The sequence below is a fragment of the Petaurus breviceps genome, unplaced genomic scaffold (assembly GCF_028583685.1).
Source record: "Petaurus breviceps papuanus isolate PSGF00001 unplaced genomic scaffold, PetGlider_PUasm1.0 37, whole genome shotgun sequence".
Taxonomy (NCBI): Eukaryota; Metazoa; Chordata; class Mammalia; order Diprotodontia; family Petauridae; genus Petaurus; species Petaurus breviceps.
The window spans coordinates 40,981,945-41,005,670 of NW_027186296.1; the positions used below are offsets into that span (position 1 = coordinate 40,981,945).

The following is a 23,726-nucleotide window of genomic DNA, read 5'->3' on the forward strand; positions in this document are numbered from 1 at the left end:
CCCCCCCCATGTCATAAACTTTCATCTCCCACAATATTCACTCTTCTTGCACTGGAGGCTTCAGGTGGGGAAGAATAGCTTCTGAACACAAAAACGTTGGAGTACTGAAGGCTAATATCCTTCAGGAGCCATAGTTTTTAGTCCACAATGTCCTACTCCTTGCTTTAACATATGGTTTTGAAATTTATAGTAAACATTTGCCTTAAAACCAATAATACCTTTCTAAAGAATTTATTCAAAATGAAGTGGACATCCTAAAATAAATTTAAATTAACATGAAAATTCTTAACTAAGATAACTCAATCTTTTGCTAGATAAAAAGAATGCTTTACATGGAATTTATCCAAGAGTAATTCCTCATCTATGAAAAATCATTTAAATATCAAAAATCACTTTAAAGTTACTATAAACATGGCTTACTAATTTTAAAAAAGGAGCTATAGTAAGCTAACACTGACTATTGGTGCACAATCTACCCCCCTCTTAAAAATGTCTATGCTGTTACATTGCCTCCAGTCAATTTCTATAGAGTAACTACATAAATAATACTACAGATTCTAGTCATATCTAGTCAAGTACTACAGGGCTTGAAAATATGGCCAGAAAGGATTATATCAGAACTATGTGGATACTTTGTCTCTTTTTTTGTCTTTTTAAATATAAGCAAGATCTAGTTCCATTTTCTCTATCATACAGGACGAAGTGAATTATTACTGACTACAATTTTTTTTTAAAAGTGTGGATCAATGGAGAATAAGATAAAAATAAGAATTCATTATGTTTATAAACAAGCTATGTGCATTAGGAAAGCTATAATTCTACAAGAATTATAAGAATTATGTGACCCTAAATGTTTAAAATAAGTGACACCATGCCACCCCTCAAATAATCTTTAATTATAATCATTGCCATAATTCTAACATATAAAAATGGCAGATTTAGTAGTCAAGGAACAGCAGTAGCAACACGATACTGAAGTTGTTTGTTTTTTAAAGACAAATAAAACGTATTGGTCTAAAATGTAAGAACAACTTGGTAACACTCTCTAAAAAAATGGTCATAGTCTTTACTGGTTGAATTTTGGGGCCTAAAACTAAGAAACAGAAAGTTTACCCAAGTTTATATGTAAAAATATTTTAAAGTCAGAAGCTTGATCCATATAAAGAACAAAGGAAATACTATTTAATATACCTAAAAGCAGAATATAAATTCCTTGAGGAAAAGGCTTATTTCCTTCTGTTGTGGTATCCTCAGTCTTAAAATAGTAGGTGTTTAAGAAATGCTTGTTGACTGATTTTGTTTTGTTTTGTTTATTTAAAATTACCTAGACTCTTTTTAAATTTTTTTTTTAAAGCAACTGGGGTTAAGTAACTTGCTCAAGGTTACACGGCCAGTTATTTTGTGTGGGTGCTAAGCATCTGAGGCCGGGACTGATCCCGGGTCTCCCAACTCCAGGGCAGGTGCTCTTACTCACTGCGCCACTTGGCCGCCCCTAACCTAGACTCTTAATGCTAACTAAAGTGATACCCTAAACTTGTTCAAAGACTTCTGTGATTTCTAAGGCTGTTTCTACAAGGAGGGAGCAAACAGTAAAGTTCTTCACTATTAAAATGAATGGCCAATTCAGTTAAAGCAATCATACAGTGGGCCTTTACAGATTACCTTATCAGACTGCAGACTGCCTGAGGTTTCTAGGGCACTTCTAATATTTATATGTATTTTTTTTGCCTCAGTTTCTTGTAGACAAAGTTCTTTATTTTTTGCTTTTATAACTATCACATAGGTTTTACTTGATTCTCTTTCCTCTCAAAAAGATCACAAAAAAGTAAAAATTATCCAGCATTTCTTCACTTGGCGATATCAGAAATTTGATTTTCACAACAATCCTGTGAAATAGACACTACAGGTATTATGTACAAATAGGATGGTAAGAGAGGCAGGATTTTATACCTAGACCCATCTGAATCCAAGGTGAAAACTTTCCACTAAACTATACTACCTTTCTGAACTATAGAACCAATCCAAAATTTCATTTAAAAAAATTCAATTAAAATGTTTTCCATTGCAGATGAATCTATCTTGACGAAGCTCAAGTACCATGGCACGGTAGAAAGAGCAATAAAACTTAGGAGTCAGAATATCTAGGTCCGAATTGTCTTTGCTACTTACTACTTGTGTCTTCCCAGCTGCAGTTTCCTCATTTCTAGAGTTGTAGCCAGGAGTAGAAGTGTCTAGATGATCTCTAGGGTCCCTTCTAGATCTAAACCCCCTCCCCCACCCAAAACCACAGTAGAACATACCTACAATAATAGTTATCTACCCCTTCCAAAAAAGCACCTGAGGCTTTGTTCATCTTTTTAAATGGGGGACAATCTAATTCAATAAGCATTTATTAAATTCTTGGAAGGTCCTTTTAGGCTCTAACAAGGGGTGCTGAGTAAGGCAGATAGTACCATGAGATTTTTCACTTGCCTAAATGATCCTGAAGTGAAAAGAGAAAGTGATTTTTCCAGACATTTTTAACACCTTCTTTAGGCTACATTTGGTACACTTTTCTTTTTCTTTGAGAAAAATAAGAATAACATAAAAAGACATTATGATATAATAGCTACCCACTAATTTCAGAAAGAATAAAGACAAAGCAAAATACTTATTGTGCCATCAATATTCCAGAAAATTCTAAAACAAAAGAAGTAACACTACCTATCACTTAGGCCTCACAGTTAACTTGCACATGATACACTGTAAGAAAAGTCAATGATTTTGGTGTATGTATGTCGGATATGTAGGCTCCATGTTCTTTAAAATAGAGTTTATTGCTAAATTTCCTAAAAACTGAATACTGAACCATCTAAAAAGTGACAGTTATGTCTATTATATCATAAACACTAATGTAATGTATTTCTTGGAAGAAAGATTCCAAAGAGAACAAATCAATGAATATATTTTAATACCGAAATTTTGAGTTTTAAGGTTTCATTTTCGCTCATTTATTTTAGAAAACAAAAAATATCCATTCTTCCTTTTGATTCCAAGTTCATCAAAATGTAGTTGAGAGCAAGTATAATCAATGTCCCAAAAAACTGAACAAGATAATGGTTTAATTCAGATGCATGGAACTACCACTAATAAGAACTAAAGCATCACAGGATCAAGGAGTTAGAGCTAGACGAGCCCTCAGAAGTCATCAAGTACAACTACCTCATATTACAAATGAGGAAACTGAGGCCCACAGAAGTGAAGTATCTTGCCCAGCATCATACAATCAGTAAGCATCTGTGGCAGGTCTTCCTGAGTAAAAGGACAGAACTTTACATACTCTCTACTATGTGGCCTTTCTAGTCAGCTTCATGTAAACTGGAGAATGCAGTTAGGGGAGTAATTTTAAAATGTTCATTTAGCAATACCACCAAATTGTGTGAGTGCTTCTGGCATATTTTAAAAAAAATTTTTAGTGAATTAACTGCAATTAACTGTAGGTAGCTAGTTACTCAAGACAAAGAGTGACTAACATGTTACAGACTTCAGTCATTGGGCTTCTAGGGACACAATTCAGTACCATAGTGACCTTCAGTATAACAAAGAACTGTCAATTGGACTTTCACTCATGGCTTGAAGCCTGGAAGATGGCAACTCATTTCTAATAAATCACATGTGCTCATCTATTATAAAAACAGTACCGTGTTCCCCCGATAATAAGACCTACCCCGAAAATAAGCCCTCCCCTTACTGTGTAAGATTCCTCTAAAATAAGCCATCCCCCGAAAATAAGCCCTATTGAGATTGCTACTGTAGTGAAGGTGATCCCCTGCACTACACGCTACATTACGGTACCCTCTGTATGCACCGTCCCCCCCCACATCGGTGAAACGCACGCCACGCTCCGAGCTGCATCCAATCAGAGCTGCAGCAGTGAGAGCATCATCCTGTTCTTCCCCAGTGATTTGCTTATTGAATAAAGGTACATTTTTTTGTTCACATTTACCTGTTTATTAAAATTGCTGTCAATGTTCATTAAAATAAGCCCTCCCCTGAAAATAAGCCCTCTGGTGTTTTTCTGTCCAAAAAAATTAATAAGACAGTGTCTTATTATCAGGGAAACACGTTATTTATCCATATACATTCTGATGGCTGAAGGCAACTCACAACTCCTTCACACCTACTTAAGTGACCTTCTGGTCATGCAAAAAAGGGAAACTGAAGAGTTTGCTATCCCAAACATTTATACATTTAAGATAACTAAGCACGTAACAGTCAAAACTCCATCTTTTTAGAAACAGTTTATATATCTCTGCTGCTACTAAATTGGCCTTAAATTACTCTGAATGATAGAAGACATGCTGAAAAGTATCAGCCTGAACCACACAGATAATTCTAGTTTATATATTCTATGTCAGTAGTTTTATAAAACCCTCTTCATGTGTTTCCTTTCCTCCACCTATACTCCCTGACCTGCACTTTTGAAATAACTTTTTTGAAAAACCCTGTAGTGGTTTGCCCATAGCTCCTGCTTCTAGAAATTTTCAGAGATTTATACATTTTAATTATACTGAAATATATTTATGATATTCAAAAAGGGGAAAAAAACATTTTAAATTAAATTCCTCTACATCTGGGGGTGTCAAACTCAAAGAGAAATGGGGGTCACTAAATCATACATATGGATCCCTGTAGGTCACATACTGACATCAAAACTACACATTAACATTATCTATGTTCTATTGTATTTTTATTAATTTTGTTAAATTTTAATCTCATTCAGGACCATTGGTGAGTGTCAGTTTTTCGCCGTTCAATATTTTTTCCCCATTTATATATTACTTACTTTTCCAAGTTCTGTAAGTGTTCTCTGACTTTCTGTACCAGTCCCAGCTTGGTATCATTTACCACAAAATCATCACAGCGATAACTGCAAGGAAAATATTCATCAGTGTATGTTAGAAAACCATAATAATGAAATCATTCAAAGGTTTAGCTATTGCCAAGATGATCACATGTTTTTGTGGGCACTTACTGTGGGTGGTCAGTTTTAAGAGGAGAACTAAAATCTAATGAAATGCTTTATGAACACTAAATATACAACTGTCTTACAGAGGTCCCTTTCACATTTTTCTATGTAATAGATCATAGTTTTGTCAAAATCTCTACAACTCCTCTTTCTAAAATGATACATGGCATGTTTTTAGTTTGTTTGTTAAATTCTCTTAATATAAGAAAAATGTAGTAAAAAGCACAAGTCCTATTCAAGTTATTTCAAACCTAAAGTTACCAAATGGGATTATTACTGTATACAGTTTAAATCAAGGGATTGAGGGAGGAGTCTTTAAATGAACAGGGAAGGAACCACACACTTTAAATTTTAACTAAAAAAATTAAGTTTATTTTACATGAGTTTCTGAGGGAAAAGAGAAGTTATACCAATAACTAGGAATAATCTTTCTCTCTGAAGTATTAACTCTTAGAAGAAATATGCAAAGTGTGTGAAAAAATGGCTGTCACTATAAAAAATGGGTAACTACCTTGAAGGAAGGAAATTCTTTCCCTCCCTTACACTTTAACCCCTCCCTGAGACAGCAAGCAATTTTATATGTTACACATGTGAAATCTTATAAAAGATATTTCTATATTAGTCATGTTGTGAAAGAAAACACAGACCAAAAAAACAAACAAACCCCCCTCCCCCCAAAATAAAGTGAAAAACAGTATGTTCCAATCTGCATTCAGATTCCATCAGCCCTTTCTTTGGATGTGCATACCATTTTTCATTACGAGTCCTTTGGAATTGTCCCTGATCACTATATGGCTGAGAATAGCTAAGACTAAGTCATTCACAGATGATCCCTGTGCATGATTGCTGTGTTTACAGCGTTCTCCTGTTATTGCTCACTTCACTTTGCACCAGTCAACATAAGTTTCCCACATTTTTCTGAAACCATCCTGCCTCTTTCTCTGTCTCACAGGGAAAACAATCATTTCTTTTATTTTTTGCCATTCTATTGGGTATATGGTATCATTTTAGGTGCATCCTGATGTGCATTTCTCTAACCACTAAAGAATTTTTTTTATGTGGTTATTTATTTAACAGTTTACATTTTCTCCTTCAAATGCTACTTATTCCTAATCCTTGATCACAACACCCAGGAGTATGATTAATACACAGAAATATGTATGAATTGCTGCTTAATTTTTGCTGACACATTTTATTTTGACACAACAGATATTTCCTACAAACAATCACATAAATTTTCAAAGAACTTTCACCCAAGACAAATTAAGTAAAACCCATAACTAAATCTGTCATTGTCCAATATGCGGTGTGCTGACTGTTAAAATTTAAAAAGGCCATCTGCTTTAATTTTAATAATGCAATATAGGTTCCGTCTGTTCTACCCTTTTTAAGCACTGTGTTTCTTTACACTGCTATAGTAACAGAAAAGATGGTGGTGCCCACAACAAAAACAGGTAAATTCAGAAGGTAGGGACATGTAGAATTTAAGATGCCTACTGGACTCTGGGTTGGAATACGCAATAAGCAGTTGATGATCTGGGACTAGAATTTGAGAGACTAGGAATTAATATGGAGATAGATAACTGAATGAACATTTATTAAGCATTTACTGTGTGTCAATCATTTGTTAACTGCTGTGGAAACAAATGCAAAACCCAGTAACTTCCTGCTTCATTCAGAGGCAGATAAACATTCAGCTCCCACATACATACTCTAGTAAAATCCTAAACTGAAGTTCACTTCAGATTAAATAATGATCAAAAAATCCCATGATTTTTTGTACATTAAGTTACTTCTTCCAATCTAGAACTACTCCAAAAATCATCCAGAAGCCCAAAGACAACAGGAAAAAGAGGCCACATCAACAAATCCAATGCACAAGGTAGCCTCCAAGCAAGACCACAGACAGAGATGGGTAACCTAGAGCATTTTACATCCATACTGAACAAGGGGGGAGGACTCCCCTGAAAAGACCCAACGATGGTCAGAAAGCCTGGTGATCCTGGGAGAGGTTGAGGGGTGAGGAGAACTTGGAAGGCTCAGGAATGAGCATACACTGAGCAGCCCAGTGTTACAGTGCTAGAACAATACACCACAAGTCCAGGAGCTCTGAGGACCTTAACACTGTTCACATAGGCCAAAAAAAGGCCCTAAAAATCTAGTGTTTTACAAACCATAAGGTGGCATATACAGGTTAGTTATTATTGTATTCCTACTCTACTCCACCCTCCAACCATTCACCTTCCCTTGTATATGACCAATGCTTTGTTTCCTCTATGCCTAACCTTCCACTAAAACCTATTTTTGAATGTTACTCCCATATCACCCTTTGAAAGCCTAGTTATCCTAGATAACCCCACTGCCATCTATAGGAAAATTATGATGTCATATTTGTCTTTACAACACACACGTGCAATTCTTCTATTTAGATTCCATTCATACCCTCTAAGGTGGAGTCCACAACACCCCTTTCTGTCTTTTCAAGTCCAGTCTCACTTGCAGCAGGCTGCCTTTGCTACACATACATCTTCTCCTGGGGATTCTGTCATCTTTCTGGGATATTTGGTCATGAGGGATGAATATTTTCAGTAGTTTCTAGAAATTAATGAAAATGTTCATCCTTCATGATTGCAAAAAAAAGTGGGGAGCATTCCCCTTGTGCTTCTGTTTGTAACATTAGGGATGGAGAAGCAATCAAATATGCCGAAGAAAACCTTTCCCACTTTATGAAAGCACAGCTTTTGCCTTTATCACTGGGTTGGCCTGGTTGGAAGCTGATAGGTTAGGAGTAATGAGGGAGAACTAAGCAAGTCTTAGCCTTTTTATAGAACCATCAAATTAAGGTCTGGTGTGTTAACTAGTTATGTATTTCTTCTCTGCCCCAAATTGGAGTGTTGGCTCATTGCTCTAGTTGTATCCTTTGCTGCCTCTGTCCCAGAATGTCAATTCAATTCAACAAGCATTAATTAAGCCATCAATATTTGAAGTACTGCAGACACAGGTATAAAAACAAAACAGTTCCTTCCCTCGATTAGCTTATATTCTACTAGAGGAAAGTAACATGCATAAAGATAATACAAATTTACATAAAGTAATTATGGGATCTGTGGTAGAGTGGACTAACTTAAGCCTTCCTTTTTGTAAGTATAAGGTAGGGAAGGCCTACTGCTTTATAAAAGCATTTACTGGCCATTCTGATTTTTTTTTAATGAAACCTCCTTTTAGGTCCCAAAACTAGAACAAAGTGGAACATATCTCCCAGCAGGAAAAATAATAAAAAAAAAACTCTTTGCTTTCAACATGAGTCCCTATACTTCTCTTAAGCAATTATGTTACAGTTTGTATTAGAATCACCACATAGCTATTTGTAGAATATTACATATTTCTACATGTCTTTTATCTCTCCTGCTGTAATGTCAACCTCATGAAGGCAGATATATTATTTATTTATTTTTTCTGAGGGGGAAAGGCAAGGCAATTGGGGTTGACTGGCCCAAGGTCACACAGCTAGTAAGTGTGTCAAGTGTCTGAGGCTAGATTTGAACTTGAGTCCTCTTGACTCCAAGGCCAGCGCTCTATTCACTGCACCCTAGCTAGCCCCATCTTAATTATTTTTGTGTTTCCTCCAGCACCTATTAATGATTAATATAAAGTAAGCACTTAAAAAGTGGTTGTTCAAAAGTCTACTTCTTTCAAATCCGATCTCAGATATAATTACTAGCCGTGTGACCTTGGGCAAGCCACTTAATCCCAACTGTCCTGCCCTCACCCCTCCAAAAAGCAATAATAATAATAAAAATTTTAAAAAGTCTACTTCTTGCTCCCTCCCCATCCCTACCAATGTTATTCTATCTTTAGGTCACTTCCCATTAACCATTTCATTCTTTCTCCCTTTCAGTCCAATACTCAAATTCCTTTAATCACCCACTGCCACCTACAACAAAATTATGATATAGTATTTTGTCCTTATAAATAGTGGGGCTAATACAATGCATAAACACTTAACAAATACTTGTTTAAATGAATTTATTTTCCACTATTCTTTATTCTGTCATCTATATTAATCATTACTTTCAGTTACACATATCTTCTGCTTTGTTCTATTTGTTCCTCTTATAGGCCTAGACTTTTTTCTAACACCCTACACACATTTCATAGAACATATTGACAAATATATACCCAAATATACCCAAAATCATACAACATTCTGATAAACCCTTTCCCTACCCTTTGTTTCAGATCCAGTTTTAACTATCTATTACATGAAAATTACCTAACCACGTTAAAAAAATCATTATAGCTTTACTGGTCTACATTATATGTACCTCTCTCTTCTTGTATCTATTTTTCTATCCACTTTTTTTCATTATTTTGCTTAGATCTCATTTGGTTAAACTTATTTCTTAGACCTGCCATTTGTAGGTCAGTAGTCATCCATGGACATTCTTAACTTTAAAAACACTAATAATAAGTTTTGTAAGACTGATTACCTTTGAAACCTTTATCACTCACTTCCAATTTGGGTTATTATATTTTATTTGTTTCATTTAAGTCACATCTCAATTCAAAATTATTCAAACTAGTTTCAAGTAGATTTCACTAAAAAAATGTCTTTAGAACATTTTTTCCTATTATTATCCTCTATCCTTAATTCAAAAAATATATTGAAATAACAGCTCTGACATAAATTTGATTTAACTCTCCAAAATAAGGGCAATTTTGATAGAAAAATCTAAGTTAGGTGCTTGGCAAGTAGCTGGTTTCTAGTCCAAGATCTGCTACTAGAAGTTGTATGAATGAGTAAATCATTTCAATTCAATAAGCATTTATTAAGCACCTGCTATGTGCCAGGTTCTATGCTCGGGGCTGACGATATGAAGGAAAAAAAAACCCCAAAGAACTTACATTCTATCAGAGGGAAAAAATATGTTTACAGATAGGATATTTATATATGTACATGTAATACATATATAAATATCGTGTATGTATATATATATATATAAACACTCTACACACACATATATAGATATAGACATAGATATAAAATATATTACAAAGTAATTTTGGGAGGTAGAAAGAATTCTAACTGGGAAAACCAGGAAAGGATTCTTATGGCATGGAACTATCTCTTGAAAGAAGTAAGTGATTCCAACAGGAAGTAATGAGGGGACATTCCAGGCATCAGGACAGCCTGTGAACAGACAAAGAAGTGAGAGATAGAATGTCATGTATGGGGAACAGCAAGTAAGCCAGTCTAGGTGGAATATATAGCAGATAACAAAGAACAATATGAAATCAGTCTGGAAAAACAGAGCCATATTATAAAAGGCTTTAATGGCAAACTAGAGGGAAAAGGGAGCCACTGATGTTTCTTGACCACGGGAATGACACAGAATCTCTGAACTGAAAAAGACCTTAAAGACTGTCTAGTCTGATCTGACCTTGAACACTAAGATCCTCTATAACAGCTGTAATAAGTAAATAAGTAGTCATTCACCCAGACTTGCTGAAGGAGTCTCTCTCTTTCTCTCATCATTACGGAATTTCTCCTTACAATAAGAGTTATTTTGCATTCCTTTGACTTCCATCCACTGCTCTTCATTCTGCCTTGTGGCACCAAGGACAGGGCTGGCTCTTAGATACAAAGTGAATTAGACTGAGTCTCTGATTCCCATAAAAGCTTTAAAAATAAAATGATTTTTTTTTATGACAGAAAAGTTTCTTTTAAATAAATTTTAACTGTATATCATGTTTGCTGGCTGACTTTTAATAAGGTGAGGTGTTTTTCTTTACTTTTTTACAAGTAGACAAATAAACTACATATATAGTACATACAAGACAAATTATCTACAAGCAGACAGATATGTTATACATAAATCTGTTTAGCATTTGTAAGGTGTAAGGATATAGGGATACTAAACAGAGGAAGCATACAGAATAGGAGACAAAGTTTTTCTGTTTTTTTGCTTTTTGAAGGGGAAAGGTAGGGCAATTGGGGTTAAGTGACTTGCCCAAGGTCACACAGATAGTTTTTGTGTTGTGTCTTCAGCCAGATTTGAACTCTGGTCCTTCTGACTCCAGGGCCAGTGGTCTATTCACTGCATCACCTAGGCAACCCTACAAGGTTTTTCTAAATCATCCCAAGACATGTTCAATTAGTGCCAAATTCTCATTTAAAATAGAGTAAACTTCTGATGACTTTCCTGACTCTTCTCTGTTTCAGGGAACATCTGAGAGATACTGCTTTAGTGTTTTGTGATTCTCCTCATTTCTATATACTACAGTCTGTAGAAATTCTAGCTACCTCAAGCAGATTAAAAGGAATAAATTTTTCTGTTTTAAATTTTTATGCAATGAAAATGTTTCATTAAAAATATCATTAAATATAGAGGGGGGACAAAAGTCTTATTCTCTCATCAATTTGAAAAACCCAAGAAATGAAAGAAATGTCTGATTTCATTGCTTGTCAATTCTGCTAAAACAGGAAACTTTCGAAGTAGAGAAATTCCATGTTCTAGGTCACACACTGAGAAGCTAAAAAGATATTCCCAAACAATTTATAAAAAGTAAGGAACAATAATCACCCTTCTCCTGAAACTATAAATATTACAATAAATTTATTTTTCAAAAATCTCTTATCTAGGGGCGGCCAGGTAGCACAGCAAGTAAGAGCACTGGCTCCAGTGTCGGGATGACCTGGAGATCGAATCCGGGCTCAGACACTTAGCACCCACCCAGAAACACCTGGCTGTGTAATCTTGAGCAAGTTACTTAACCCCCATTGCTTTAAAAAAAAAAATCTATTATCTATCAAATTCAGCTGGATCAGCTTTAGTCAGCAAGTCAGCACACCTCCAAAAAAAGGAAAATTGTGGGTACTGACTCTTATAATCTAATGGCTTTATAAAAGACCTGGAAATGTGAATGCAATAGGAAGGAAATCATTAGACTGTAAAATGCCCAAACAAATTCAAGAAAAAAAATTTTTTTTTTAAAGCAATTGATGTTAAGTAACTTGCTCAAGGTTACACGGCCAGGTATTTTTGGGTGTGGTGCTAAGTATCTGAGCCCAGATTTGATCCCCAGGTCATCCCGACACTGGAGCCAGTGCTCTTACTTGCTGAGCCACCTGGCCGCCCCTAAGCAACTGGGGTTAAGCAACTTGCTCAAGGTTACACGGCCAGGTATTTCTGGGTGTGGTGCTAAGTATCTGAGCCCGGATTCGATCCCCAGGTCATCCCGACACTGGAGCTGGTGCTCTTACTCGCTGTGCTCCTGGCCGCCCCAAGAAAATTTTTTAAATGCCAAAATAAGACAAAATATCATATTTGTATTTTAGATCACAGGACACATAACGCTAGCAAAACAAACGGTTACTTTAGAATACTCCATATACAACAAATAAAGAAAAGTTTAAAATTTCAAAGTAGTATTTTTTTCAGGCAGCAGAGGTCTTTAAAGGAGAATGTCCTGGCCACAAATCAAGCAACTAAGAAAAATTAGGAATATACATCTGGGGGGGAAGGTGGGGAGAGGCAGGAAGGAAAGAGTGAAAAACTATATTCTTTATTTAGGAGGTCAAGAACTAGATAACCAGCTGAAAATAAAAGCAAAAATATTTTTGTAATTGGACCACCTGTGTTGCAAAGTGTGTTTAAAAGAAACCCAAACAAACCAAAAATACTTATAAACTATTGTTTTGCTTTTTAAATTAAAGGATTCTAGGTCTATAATGGTTTGCCTGTTGTATCACTGAAAATATAGGTCAGGAATTGGTAAATAAAAATTTACTAGAGTTGTTTTTAAAAAATTTTATTTCTTTCACCTTTTAAAATGGTTTCATAAAATAACTATTTGCAACCCCAACAACAACTTTATTCTTACTGAACTTAATAGAAGATGATCCCTTTACACAGATGCTGTAAACCCTAAAAAGGAGATAAATTTTTTTTAAGGGATAGCCTTTGAGAACTCTCTCAATTTAAGGATTCTATGATTCTAAAGGAATAAATTTACTCACTTTCCCAAATCTTTCTCATTCTGTGAAGGAAAGACTTACTGAACTTGGTAGTCCAAAGACTTGATATTTCAGTGACACATACTAAAGTTAAATAATACAAAAATTTAATGACCTGAAATCACACCTAGTAGATGTAGACTATTAAACATCACTTGTGTTCTAAACCATCTGGTCAGAAGACCAGAGGGTCATTTAACTATGTGTGTTTTTGAAGAAACAGCTATATGTTACATGAACAAAGCAAGTGTTTACTGTAAGCTTCCTGAGGACAGAAAATGAAATATTTAGTCTTAGCATCTTCAAGCACAAAATTTAATACAGACTGAATTATTTAGTTTGTATTTAATAAATGGTTATTTACCATTTAATAAATGCTTGTCAATTCTGTTAGAACATGAAACTTTCAAGTTAGATAAATTCCATGTTCTAGGTCACCTTACTGGTTATGTATTCCTTAGCAAAAATACTAGAGAGAGCACGATTTTGGAAGCAGCTAGTTTGATCCAGTAATGGTGGATCCATATTTACTGGTTGAGAATCCTTGAGATTTTATACTTATACACAGACAACTACATGTTATGCCAAAAAACACTGACTTACCAGTATGTACTGTAACTACTGCAATCCATACACACAGTATGTTGAACTTTCTCTTGCTTTTCTGTTTTCTTATGGTTGGTTAAGGGAATCTGTGCATCTTCATAATGTTTTTTTGCATGACCATTCACATACCTTAAAAAACATAGTAATGAGAATCCATTTTAATCTAAATATTCCCTTAAAAACCTTAAGTATCTATCTCTTGTAATATAATTAGACCACACTAATCAAAACATTATTATGAAGAGAAATAAATGCAGTATTTCAAATATAGTTTTATATATACTACATTTTGTATTTATCTGTTGCAAAAATAAACTCTTGATTATCTACAATTAAGTATAGGTTATTTAAGAAGGCATTACTTTTAAAATAATTTAACTGCCACAGATATCAATTATTTATCTTTTGACAATATTAGCATCATGACATTGCTGTATATTAATTATTCTGAATTTTGACTTCTAAATCCAAGACAAACTGTTACTAGAAAAGACGCTTTAAAATGAAATAATTTAATTATCTTACTACGGAAAACATAAAACAAAAAGCATTCAGGAAAGGAAGAAAGAAAAAGAAGAAACAAAGAAGGATAAAAGAAAAGGAAGAAAGGGAGGAAAAAAGATACAAACTCTAGGCTGGTCTTATGTCCAAAACAATAATCAACAGGAGCAATGGATTGTGAGAAACTGAGTAAGTAACAGCTAGACATGGAAGTAGGACAGCATTTCCAACTCTTCTTGATGGCTATTTACAATGCGGTTTCAATTCTTTAATTTGAGGATTTGAATCCTCAGAAATGCCTATATCCTTATGTATTTTTAAAAAGCATTACAAAACTAAATACAAATTAATTTGGGAAAAGCTTCAGTAACTTCAATGTCTTACATGAGTGAATAGACAGGATGTGTAATGGAAAGAGTGGCTACCTGAAGTTAAGAGAGGCACAGATTCTCATCCTGCCTCTGACACTTAATATCTGTGACCATAGGCAAGTCACAAATCACACTACTCTGAGCTTTAATTTTTCTTATCCCCAGAATGAAAAAATACCTAATTATCTTACAATACTGTTTTGATGATCAAATGATAACTCATATAAAACACTTGTAAACTTTGAAGTGTCACATAAATGTTAATGTGATATTAAGATAACATGCATTAATTATATTCATAAAATATTTCAGTTCTTCAATATGGGTTTAATGATTTTCAGTCTGTATAACTACTGTAACATTTACACTAGAATGGACACACTTAAGATTTATATGTAAACAGCCAATAATAAATTACTAAGTTCACAATTTGAAACAACCAAAAAGTTCAATAAATTCACTAACTGGTATCAGTAGAATTGTGGCAACCCTTAAAAAATTAATTTCTTGTGCTTAAAAACAAACTAGATTGTACAAAAATTAGTCCTATTTGAAAAGTGAAGAGTTGAAAAAAATGCTTTTCCAGGGACACACATTTCATGATGAGGATAACCTAATATATACACATACATATATATGTACATCTATGTGTGTATCTATGTATATCTAAATCTAAATAACCAAAAATCAGGCATGTCTCTTACTCTGGGTATTTTGAAAACCATCCTCAATAGCCTGGCAATAAGGAGAGGGAAAGAGCAGTTTCTTCCCCAGTTTTCAACCACCAAGATTTCCAAGACTGCCAGAGAAAAAAGGAAAGAAGCAGCTCCTCTCTTCATAGTGGTAAACATAGACAATATCTGAGGTCAAAAAGACTATCTGAGGACATAATTTCTTCTGTTTACATAACCTTAGAAATGCATTAAGCTATTTGCCTTCCCATGTATAATTCATTTACCCAAAATCTAACAGACATAAATGACCAGTAATTTTTTTAGGGAGGGGGGTGTATACACATACTTACACACATATATCCTATACTCTATAAAAAAGAAACTAATGATTATTACATAATTACTCAACAATCAACTTCATCTGTGATCTCATCAATTTAGGAGTTCCCTCCAAAAACCTGCTACCTGCTGTGCAGACTGCAATCTATCCATGACTGCCCATCCTTTATGACTTTCATCCAAGACCTCCTCAAGGTTCACTGAGGTGAAGTCCTGAACCCCTGTGCTGAAAAGCTTTCTTGTTCATAGACATTAGGACAGCAAGTATTCTTGCTGTCTACCTGTCATCCTTTGCCTCGCCACTACTTTGTCCTCTCTTTCTGCCATCCAATTCTTTGACGACATTCATTCATCTATGTTTTTGTTCAATTACTCATTGGTAACATGCTGTAGCCTGCTCACACCCATCAAGCACCTTTCCACTGCCCTCTGTATGACACCCATCTTTAGTTCTTCGGAGGCAGGGTGTTACAGGTCTTGCTCCCATATGGAAAAGATGAAAAAATGTTTATACCGAAAAGGTGGCCTGGGCCTCTGCTCTTATGGGAACCTTGAGGTAAGTAAAAATGTTAGCCATGTCCAAAAACTCATCTCACGCTCCTCTTCCTATTCTATTGATTCCCTATATCTACATAATATTGGACAAAGTCTATAAGGTGTCTATTCAGATGAATGTTAAAATTTGGGCAACAGACATTCTTCATCCAGTCTGTCTTTCCTGGGTGTAGAGACAAGTTGAAATCCTTTCAATGAATGCAGATCTGGCTTGGGGCATGGTCAGAATATCTCATCACCCATAAGGAATCCCTCCTTAAGCTGAATTCCGAACTGGATCTTGTATATCACAGAAGCAAACATTTTTGGGCAAGTATACATCTTGTTTTCTGCCTCATCTGATGTTTATTATCCTCAGAGTCATTATAGAACATTATTTCTACTGTTAAATCTTCCATGGAATCTTAAATTATCTAGATACATGGAAGGAAGACAACTTGTTACAAAAGATGGCTTAATCTCAAAAAAAGTGTAAATAGGCATTTTCTCCTGATTCAAACTTTTTTTAAAATAATCAACAAAATCAATAAGAATGGGATCTTATATTCTCTACAATTCAACCAATTGTGAAATGGCAAATATGTAACCTAATGCTGAATATAATTTTTAAAAGTTTTGATTGTTCACTACTAATACCCTCTTTAAGGATGCCATTAATTCATGGGCAGATGAGAGAGTAGGTATATAGGTTAGTATCTGATGTTTCCTAGATCATCTTTTCTTAGAATCAGTAAGAACCAATAAGGTCTGAGATTTTCTCCATGCTTTTGGTATCTTCCCTTACCTTGTAAATTGATTTATAGATAATCTGCCTTCAGAATCATCCCCAGCACTGATGTTCTCTATATGTTCTTGATCTAATTCAGTTACATTCATCATCTTCATTCTCTTTAGTGACATTTATACTTGCTCTGTAAATACTTTAGTTACTGTGATATTGGGGTCAAAACATAGTGGTTTCATTATCCTTGCTGGAGAAAAGTTTGCTGTTATTTTTGAGAACCTAGGTTCCCATTTAAAAAAATATTTTAAATTTTCTTCCTATTTTCATCCTTCCACACTCTTAAAAAGATATTGCTTATTTAGATATTTTGCTAAATTTTCTTTACACAAGTTTTACCTCCACTGCTTCTCTAATTTGAGATGAAATTTCTCCTGTTTTTCATCCTTCTTTATAGAATTTTGTAGATAAGAGAATATTCTAAACTAAAGCTGCTTTGACAATCATCTCCGCATTTGGCAAGTCAGATGATTACTTAATATGGCACTTGATGGGTTCTTTTGTTCTCTTTGGACTGATTTCTGGATGAAATTATTTTGAATCAGTGTCATTTATGCTGTCCACTTCTATATTTTATTTTCAAAAGCTTGCTTAAATAATTCAAGGTTAAAATCTTTTTAATCGTATGCAATACTTTTTCTTATAATATTGTACTCTTATTTATTATAAATCCTAATCTTAGTACAGACTTTGTACAGACAGCTGTCTCAGAGCTAATTGCAACCTTTAAGTCTTTTCTGTTAAAATGCAGATGATTTCATTTTTTGTGGTGATGTTTGATGCTCACAAATGTTCACTGTCTACCAATTATTTTTCCTTTTTCAATAAATTTATTTTTATTTTAAATGTCTGTTTAAAAAAACACTTCTGAGTTCTTAATTTTCTCCCTCCTTTCCCCTACCCACTGAAAAGGCAAGCAATATGATATCAGTTATACATTGTGAAATCATGCAAAATATATTGCCATAACAGCCACAGTGCAAAAAAATAAAGTGAAAAAATAATGCTTCAATCTGCACTCAGACTTCATCAATTCTCTCTCTGGAGGTAGATGGCATTTTTCATCACAGATCCTTTGGAACTAACAAATCTTACTGAGGAGCAGTTCATGGTATAGATGTATGTGACCTCTGTATTATCTATAAGTCTTTGCCTTTCTCATTTCTTTCCTGTGAACTATACTTGCCCTTATATTTTTCCCAACTTTGCTTGGAAGTTGCCAAGTACCAGAGTGAAGGTTGATTTGATTTGGAGGGTCTAAAAAAGTTCTTTGTAACATTACATTACATTTCACCTTCTGCAGCTGCTGATGGTGTATCAACTATAATTAATATCACATCTGCCCTTTTGTAAATACTAATCATTATTAAGGCAACATGTAATGCTCAAATGCTCCATGAAATAATATTTGTTGCAGCTCTGGGCATTCAATAAAACTCACTCCATCAACTCATTTATTTGATTTTCCAAGGAGTACCTGTGAGCTATCCTTTCTTGTGGTTTCATTTATAACAAGAATGTAAAAACCAATATAATAGCCAATAATAATAGCTACTATTTAGATATCACTTCAAGATTTTCAAAGTCCTTTATAAATATTGTCTCATGCTATCCTCACAAAAACCCTAGGAGATAGGTCCTATACTTTATCCCCATTTTACAGAAGACAAACCTTAGGCGGACAGTGATTAAGTGACTTGACCAGGGTGACAGAGCTGGGGTCTAAAGCTGGAGCTGAACTCGGGTTTTCCTGAGTTTAGGTTCAATACTCTACATATTGAGCCACTTAGCTGACTCATATATTATATGATTCAGTTTCCCCAGCAGTATATACACACATTATCGGACAAGGAACTCATATTTAGAGGACCAACAATCAAACTGAAGTTTGTTGGCCCTATGCCTCATTTCCCATTCTCTGTCACCAAGGAATAAGCAGAAAGGGACCACACAGACTAGAAGCTATTTCAAAAAGTTTTTCCTTGCTTCATAGGTTGCCATGAAAGCCAAAAACTTTCATTAATCAGCGACTAAACTATTGGTGATGTACTTCTGTGTGTCACAAGTTAGGCTGGTCCTCAGAAAACAGACATAAGTCTGTTCCTGGGACCATGTTACATAAACTTTGGCATAAATAACGCAGAGATTCATTACAGAAAGCAACTTCCAAAGCATTATAGAGCTGGTATTGGATTTGGCCCAATCTCTTATATTTACTATATTTCACAGTACAGTAATATAATGAAAACTGATAATCACAATAATGGATCTTAGGCACAAGATGCTGAAGTTACCTCTTGAACTGAAAGAGGAAAATGTGTTCAGTGTAGTTTTATAAACATTTTTAATATTCTTATATTTGAGGAAATTAATTGTTCATTCATTTGTGTACGTGTATGTAGTTCAATTAAATAGCATACCCCATTCCCCAACTATTCTAAATAGAAAATTAGTCAAAATAATAACTTAATATGAGCTTGATGGAAGCTCCTTTCTTGCTTCAACAACTAACAGGTTTAGAAGGTCAGGTGAATTTAAAATGATCAAATACTTGGAAGACATCTTTTCTAACTCCCCCAAATTACAGAATAAATCATCTACTCCAATTTCTATAATTTACACATGCATAAACTGAGACCTAGAAAAGTAAAGTGACTTGCTCAATACACAAAAAAAGTTGCAGAGCTGGGAACTAAACTTGATCTTGGAAATCCAAATCTAATATTCTTTAGACTATACCATACTACCCATTGTTTCAATTATTAATAACTTTTTACTTTGCACCATAGCATGAAGCCATATTCCTTTCCATGTAATAAGCACAATAACTAAAAGACTCTCAACACTCATTTTCCTATTAAATCAATAAATGTTGTTTCTTAAGTATAAGATCACACAAATTACATTAACCAAAATCTGCTAATGATTCCCAGTTGAAAGTATGTTCTGAGTCTACTGTTTTTTTTTTTTTTACAATGTATTAGCTTAATGAAAATTCTTTATACTTCAAAAACTTACAAGCATGAAAAGCACAGTATGGGGGTTTGTATGATGAAAGACAATAAACCAATCAGCTGCTTAAAATGATGATCGTGAATAGTCATTTTACAAAAAATGGAATAACCTTATTAATTTAATTAACCAAGCTTCTTTGTAATAATGTAGTTTCTAAATTGTTAAGCTGTGTATAAACTGAAGGAGCCCACCTGCAGAGACCAGAAGTTTTCAAATTTATTCTTCCATATCTTACTTATGGAATGTGTTGCCACTTGCATTAAGAACTTTAATCTCTCCGATTTGGGATCCAAATGGGGCTTGTCTGGCTTTTCACTGGAATATGAATTCCATGATTCAAGATTTTAGGTTGTTGAGCACTGTGAGACAACTGGTGAACAGAACTATATAAATTTTATACTATTATAATTCTCACCTCTCAAAATCTAGGAAAGAGAGGAATCTGTCTCTTCAAGTGCAGAAATTAAATGCTTCTACTTTTCTTCTTTTTTGTATTAAATGTTATCTGTACAAAGTATTTGCAGATTTCCCAAATCCTAAAGATTTCAAAACCACAACAGCCAGTTAAGAGATGCATTAATATTGTCAAATGTACTTCAAATGTACATTTTTAAAATGTTTATTTCCAGGTTGACATTTTTAAAAGCAAAAACAAACTCAACAAAACTACTGCTTGTGTATTATAAGGATGTTATGACAACAGTAAGCCTATTACTAACAGTATAATAATATGATTTCTCATCTCCTGAAGCAATTAGCTTCCCAAATATTTATTTAAGGCTGATTTTCTAAGCTATAACATTACATGCAAAAATAGCAGTACCACATTGTTACAATGCTAAAGAAGAAAAATAGCATTTAATAAGAGTCTGATAGGAAAAATTCTATTTAGGTAGTTGCCATGTTTACAGCTAAAATCTGAGGCCAAAAAACATTTGAAAAATTCAGGGAGAATGGCTGTGATTAGGGCTTGAAATTTTTAAACTGAACCAACTAGAAACAATTATCTATATAGTAATATTTGGGTAATTTCTAACAAGGATTCATTATATACTTCATAGAAAGATACTATGCTCTAGTAAGAATATGTATGTAAAATATCTTGTAAATCTAAAAGGACCATCTATAGAAAAGTCCACCATGATTATTACAAGATTTCTTCCTGAATGACTAATACAAAGCAATTCTAGACATCTAAATTTCTTAATCTTTTTTCTACTTTTCCACAGTAAGATATCAGAATCTAAAGCAAAAATATATATTAAGAGCTTCAAAAACCAAAAATACCATATAAGTTTACACTAATGATTATTACTACATTGTTTTTTCAGATGATTTAACATAAAGCAAATTTTAAACCTTCAAATCCTATGTTTTTTCTAGGTTTTTAAAAAAAATATCAAATACTGCTAATTAGCCTGTATGATCAAAGAACATCTTAGAATGAGGCTATATTCTCTCAACTAGATTTTCCCACTTGCAATAATTGTGAGGAACACTGAGACTGACTGTACAAAATAGCACAATACAAATAAAACCTTAACAAAAAGGAGAAAACATAGAGTAGTACTAACAATTTAGTACCTACCTTCCACAATGAACACTTGAACAAGTCAAACAGACCCATGGGCTTTTGTTGGACCGGCACACTATTAAAAGACAAAAAAGAAAAACATACAAATATACCAACTGAAATTTCAATTGTTCCTTGAAGCAGAGCCCTAAGGACATAATTATCATGTGGTAGTAATTTTGAGTCGGAGGATCTGAGTTTGAATTTAACTTCAGTGTGACCTCAGTCAAGACGACTGATAGCACAGAAGCTCATTTTCTTATATGTAAAAGGGGGAGGGGGGGGATTCTATTGCTACTCCCATCTTTAAATCCTATCATTCTAATTCATTATTATTCTATTTGTGGTTTCCCTGTGCCTCCCTCACCAATAATTTCCCTTGCAGGAAGGGAGGGGGGGTAGCAGTGGGGGGGGGGGGGGGAAAGGAAGCTAGAGGTGGAGGGAGTAAGAAAAACGCTGAAAATTTCTGTGGCATGACTACCAAATACTATTTTCAAAGGTTATTTAAAGGCAGTAGTCTACAATGACACAAACTATCAGGTAGGCAGTTAAGGCACAATGTTAAAGTTATTCCAATTTATTTATCTTTTGAACTGTACACCAAAAAAACATGTAAAGTTCTAGACTATATAACTGCACACAAATTTTGCTAAGAACATGATCAGTGTTAAGATAATCATGGTTTTAGTGCAAGGCAGGGTGAGAAAATGGTTCTGGAAATCTAAATATTTTTTTTCTCAGTGTTTAATTGTTCATTTTAAAAATACCTTAATCTATAGAAGCAGCTGAAGGTGATATAGTGGATAGAGCACTGAGCCGGGAGTTAGGAAAACCTGAGTTCAAATATAATCTCACTTATTAGCTGTATGACCCTGGGCAAGTCACTTAACCTGTTTGCCTCAGTTCCTTCAGCCATAAAATGAGGATAATAATAGCATAGACCTCCCAGGATTGTGATGAGGATCAAATAAAATAATATTTATAAAGTGCTTAAGAGATGTTTATTTCATTCCTTCTTTGTAGAGGCATACTTCAAGACCAAGGAGAGAGGCTAAATACTACAAAATGAGATTCATCCTATTTCTCTTTAAACAAGACCAGCCAAGACCCACTCTAGTCTAGTTCTGCCTGTGACTAGCATATCTCTTTGCTCATTCTTATAGGAACATACGCACAGATAGAAACAACCTTCACATACTTATTTTTAATTGTTACCTTCTACCTTGCCTGCAAATATCTAAATTTCCTCAACACATACTACAGTAATAAAATTTTATAAGACAATGTTGCCAAAGTCACTGCAAAAAATAACTGAAAATGAAGAGGGTGCCCATCAATTTCAGAATATCTAAAGAAATAAGGGTATATGACTATAATGGAATATTATTATATTGTAAGAAATAATGAAAGGCAAGGGTTCAGATAAATCCAAGAGGACTTTTGAACTAACGTAAAGTGAACAGAACCAGAAGAACAATTTATACAATGAATACCATGCTGTAAAGTAAAACAGCTCTGATGAATGCAATAAACAACCACTCACAACTCTATGAAACTTGCTCCCTACCTCTTGACAGAGATTTGAGGGACTAGAGAATGAAAAATACATGTCATGTTTGGACAGATTTCATGAGTGAATCTGCTTTCCTTGAGCTAAGCTTATTATTGGGGGTAGAGGAGAGCAATGACAGTAAGAATGGTACAAAAAAAAAAAAAAAAAGAATGTCAATGAAACATTAGAAAAATGCTGACTTCCAGCCAAGATGGCCTCATGATCAGAAAACAGATCAACCAGCTCTCTCCTATCTAGTCCAACAAAACCTTAAATTTTTCACCAGAGCAACAAGAGATCAGCTAGAAGCTGAAGACAATAGGTAAAGAGCGACTGACAGAAAAGCAAGCACCAAAGCCAGGCAGCCTCTCAGTGTAACCAAGGCCTGGACAGAGACACCTGAAGGCAAGACACTGTATCCAGAATCAGTGTGAGCAGAGTGCTCTCCCAGGAAAGCCTCAAAGTGAGGACCTTCAAAGTTTAAGGAAGTAGGCAACAGAAACAATGGCAGCAGCAGATGCCAATGTACCATCTTAGGACTCAGAAGAAATTCTAGATCTAGGGGCTCTGAAGTCCTTAACACGTGGTTCTGAGATTCCAGAGAGGGCTTTAAAGAGCTAACACTCTGAACCTCAAAGATCCAGAGGGGCCTAACCCCAGGAGGTATAGAGTAGCAGGAGGTGGAGTTCAATCCTGGCATAAAGCCCCAATTCACAAAGTAAAGCTGGAGAGAT

At 34.6% G+C, this 23,726-nt stretch overlaps 1 protein-coding gene across 3 annotated transcripts in view; it reads right to left on the reverse strand.

The window, feature by feature from the left end:
- Positions 1 to 23,726, reverse strand: part of USP3 (ubiquitin specific peptidase 3) — a 100,768-nt gene that overhangs the window by 32,670 nt on the left and 44,372 nt on the right. Inside the window, exons 2-4 of one of the 3 annotated variants that reach the window (XM_069098349.1) lie at positions 21,456 to 21,516; positions 13,629 to 13,760; positions 4,826 to 4,909 (exon numbers count right to left, since the gene is read on the reverse strand). In XM_069098349.1, the coding sequence (XP_068954450.1) occupies positions 4,826 to 4,909; positions 13,629 to 13,760; positions 21,456 to 21,516 (277 nt within the window). The other 2 variants (XM_069098350.1, XM_069098351.1) reach the window with 2 other exon arrangements.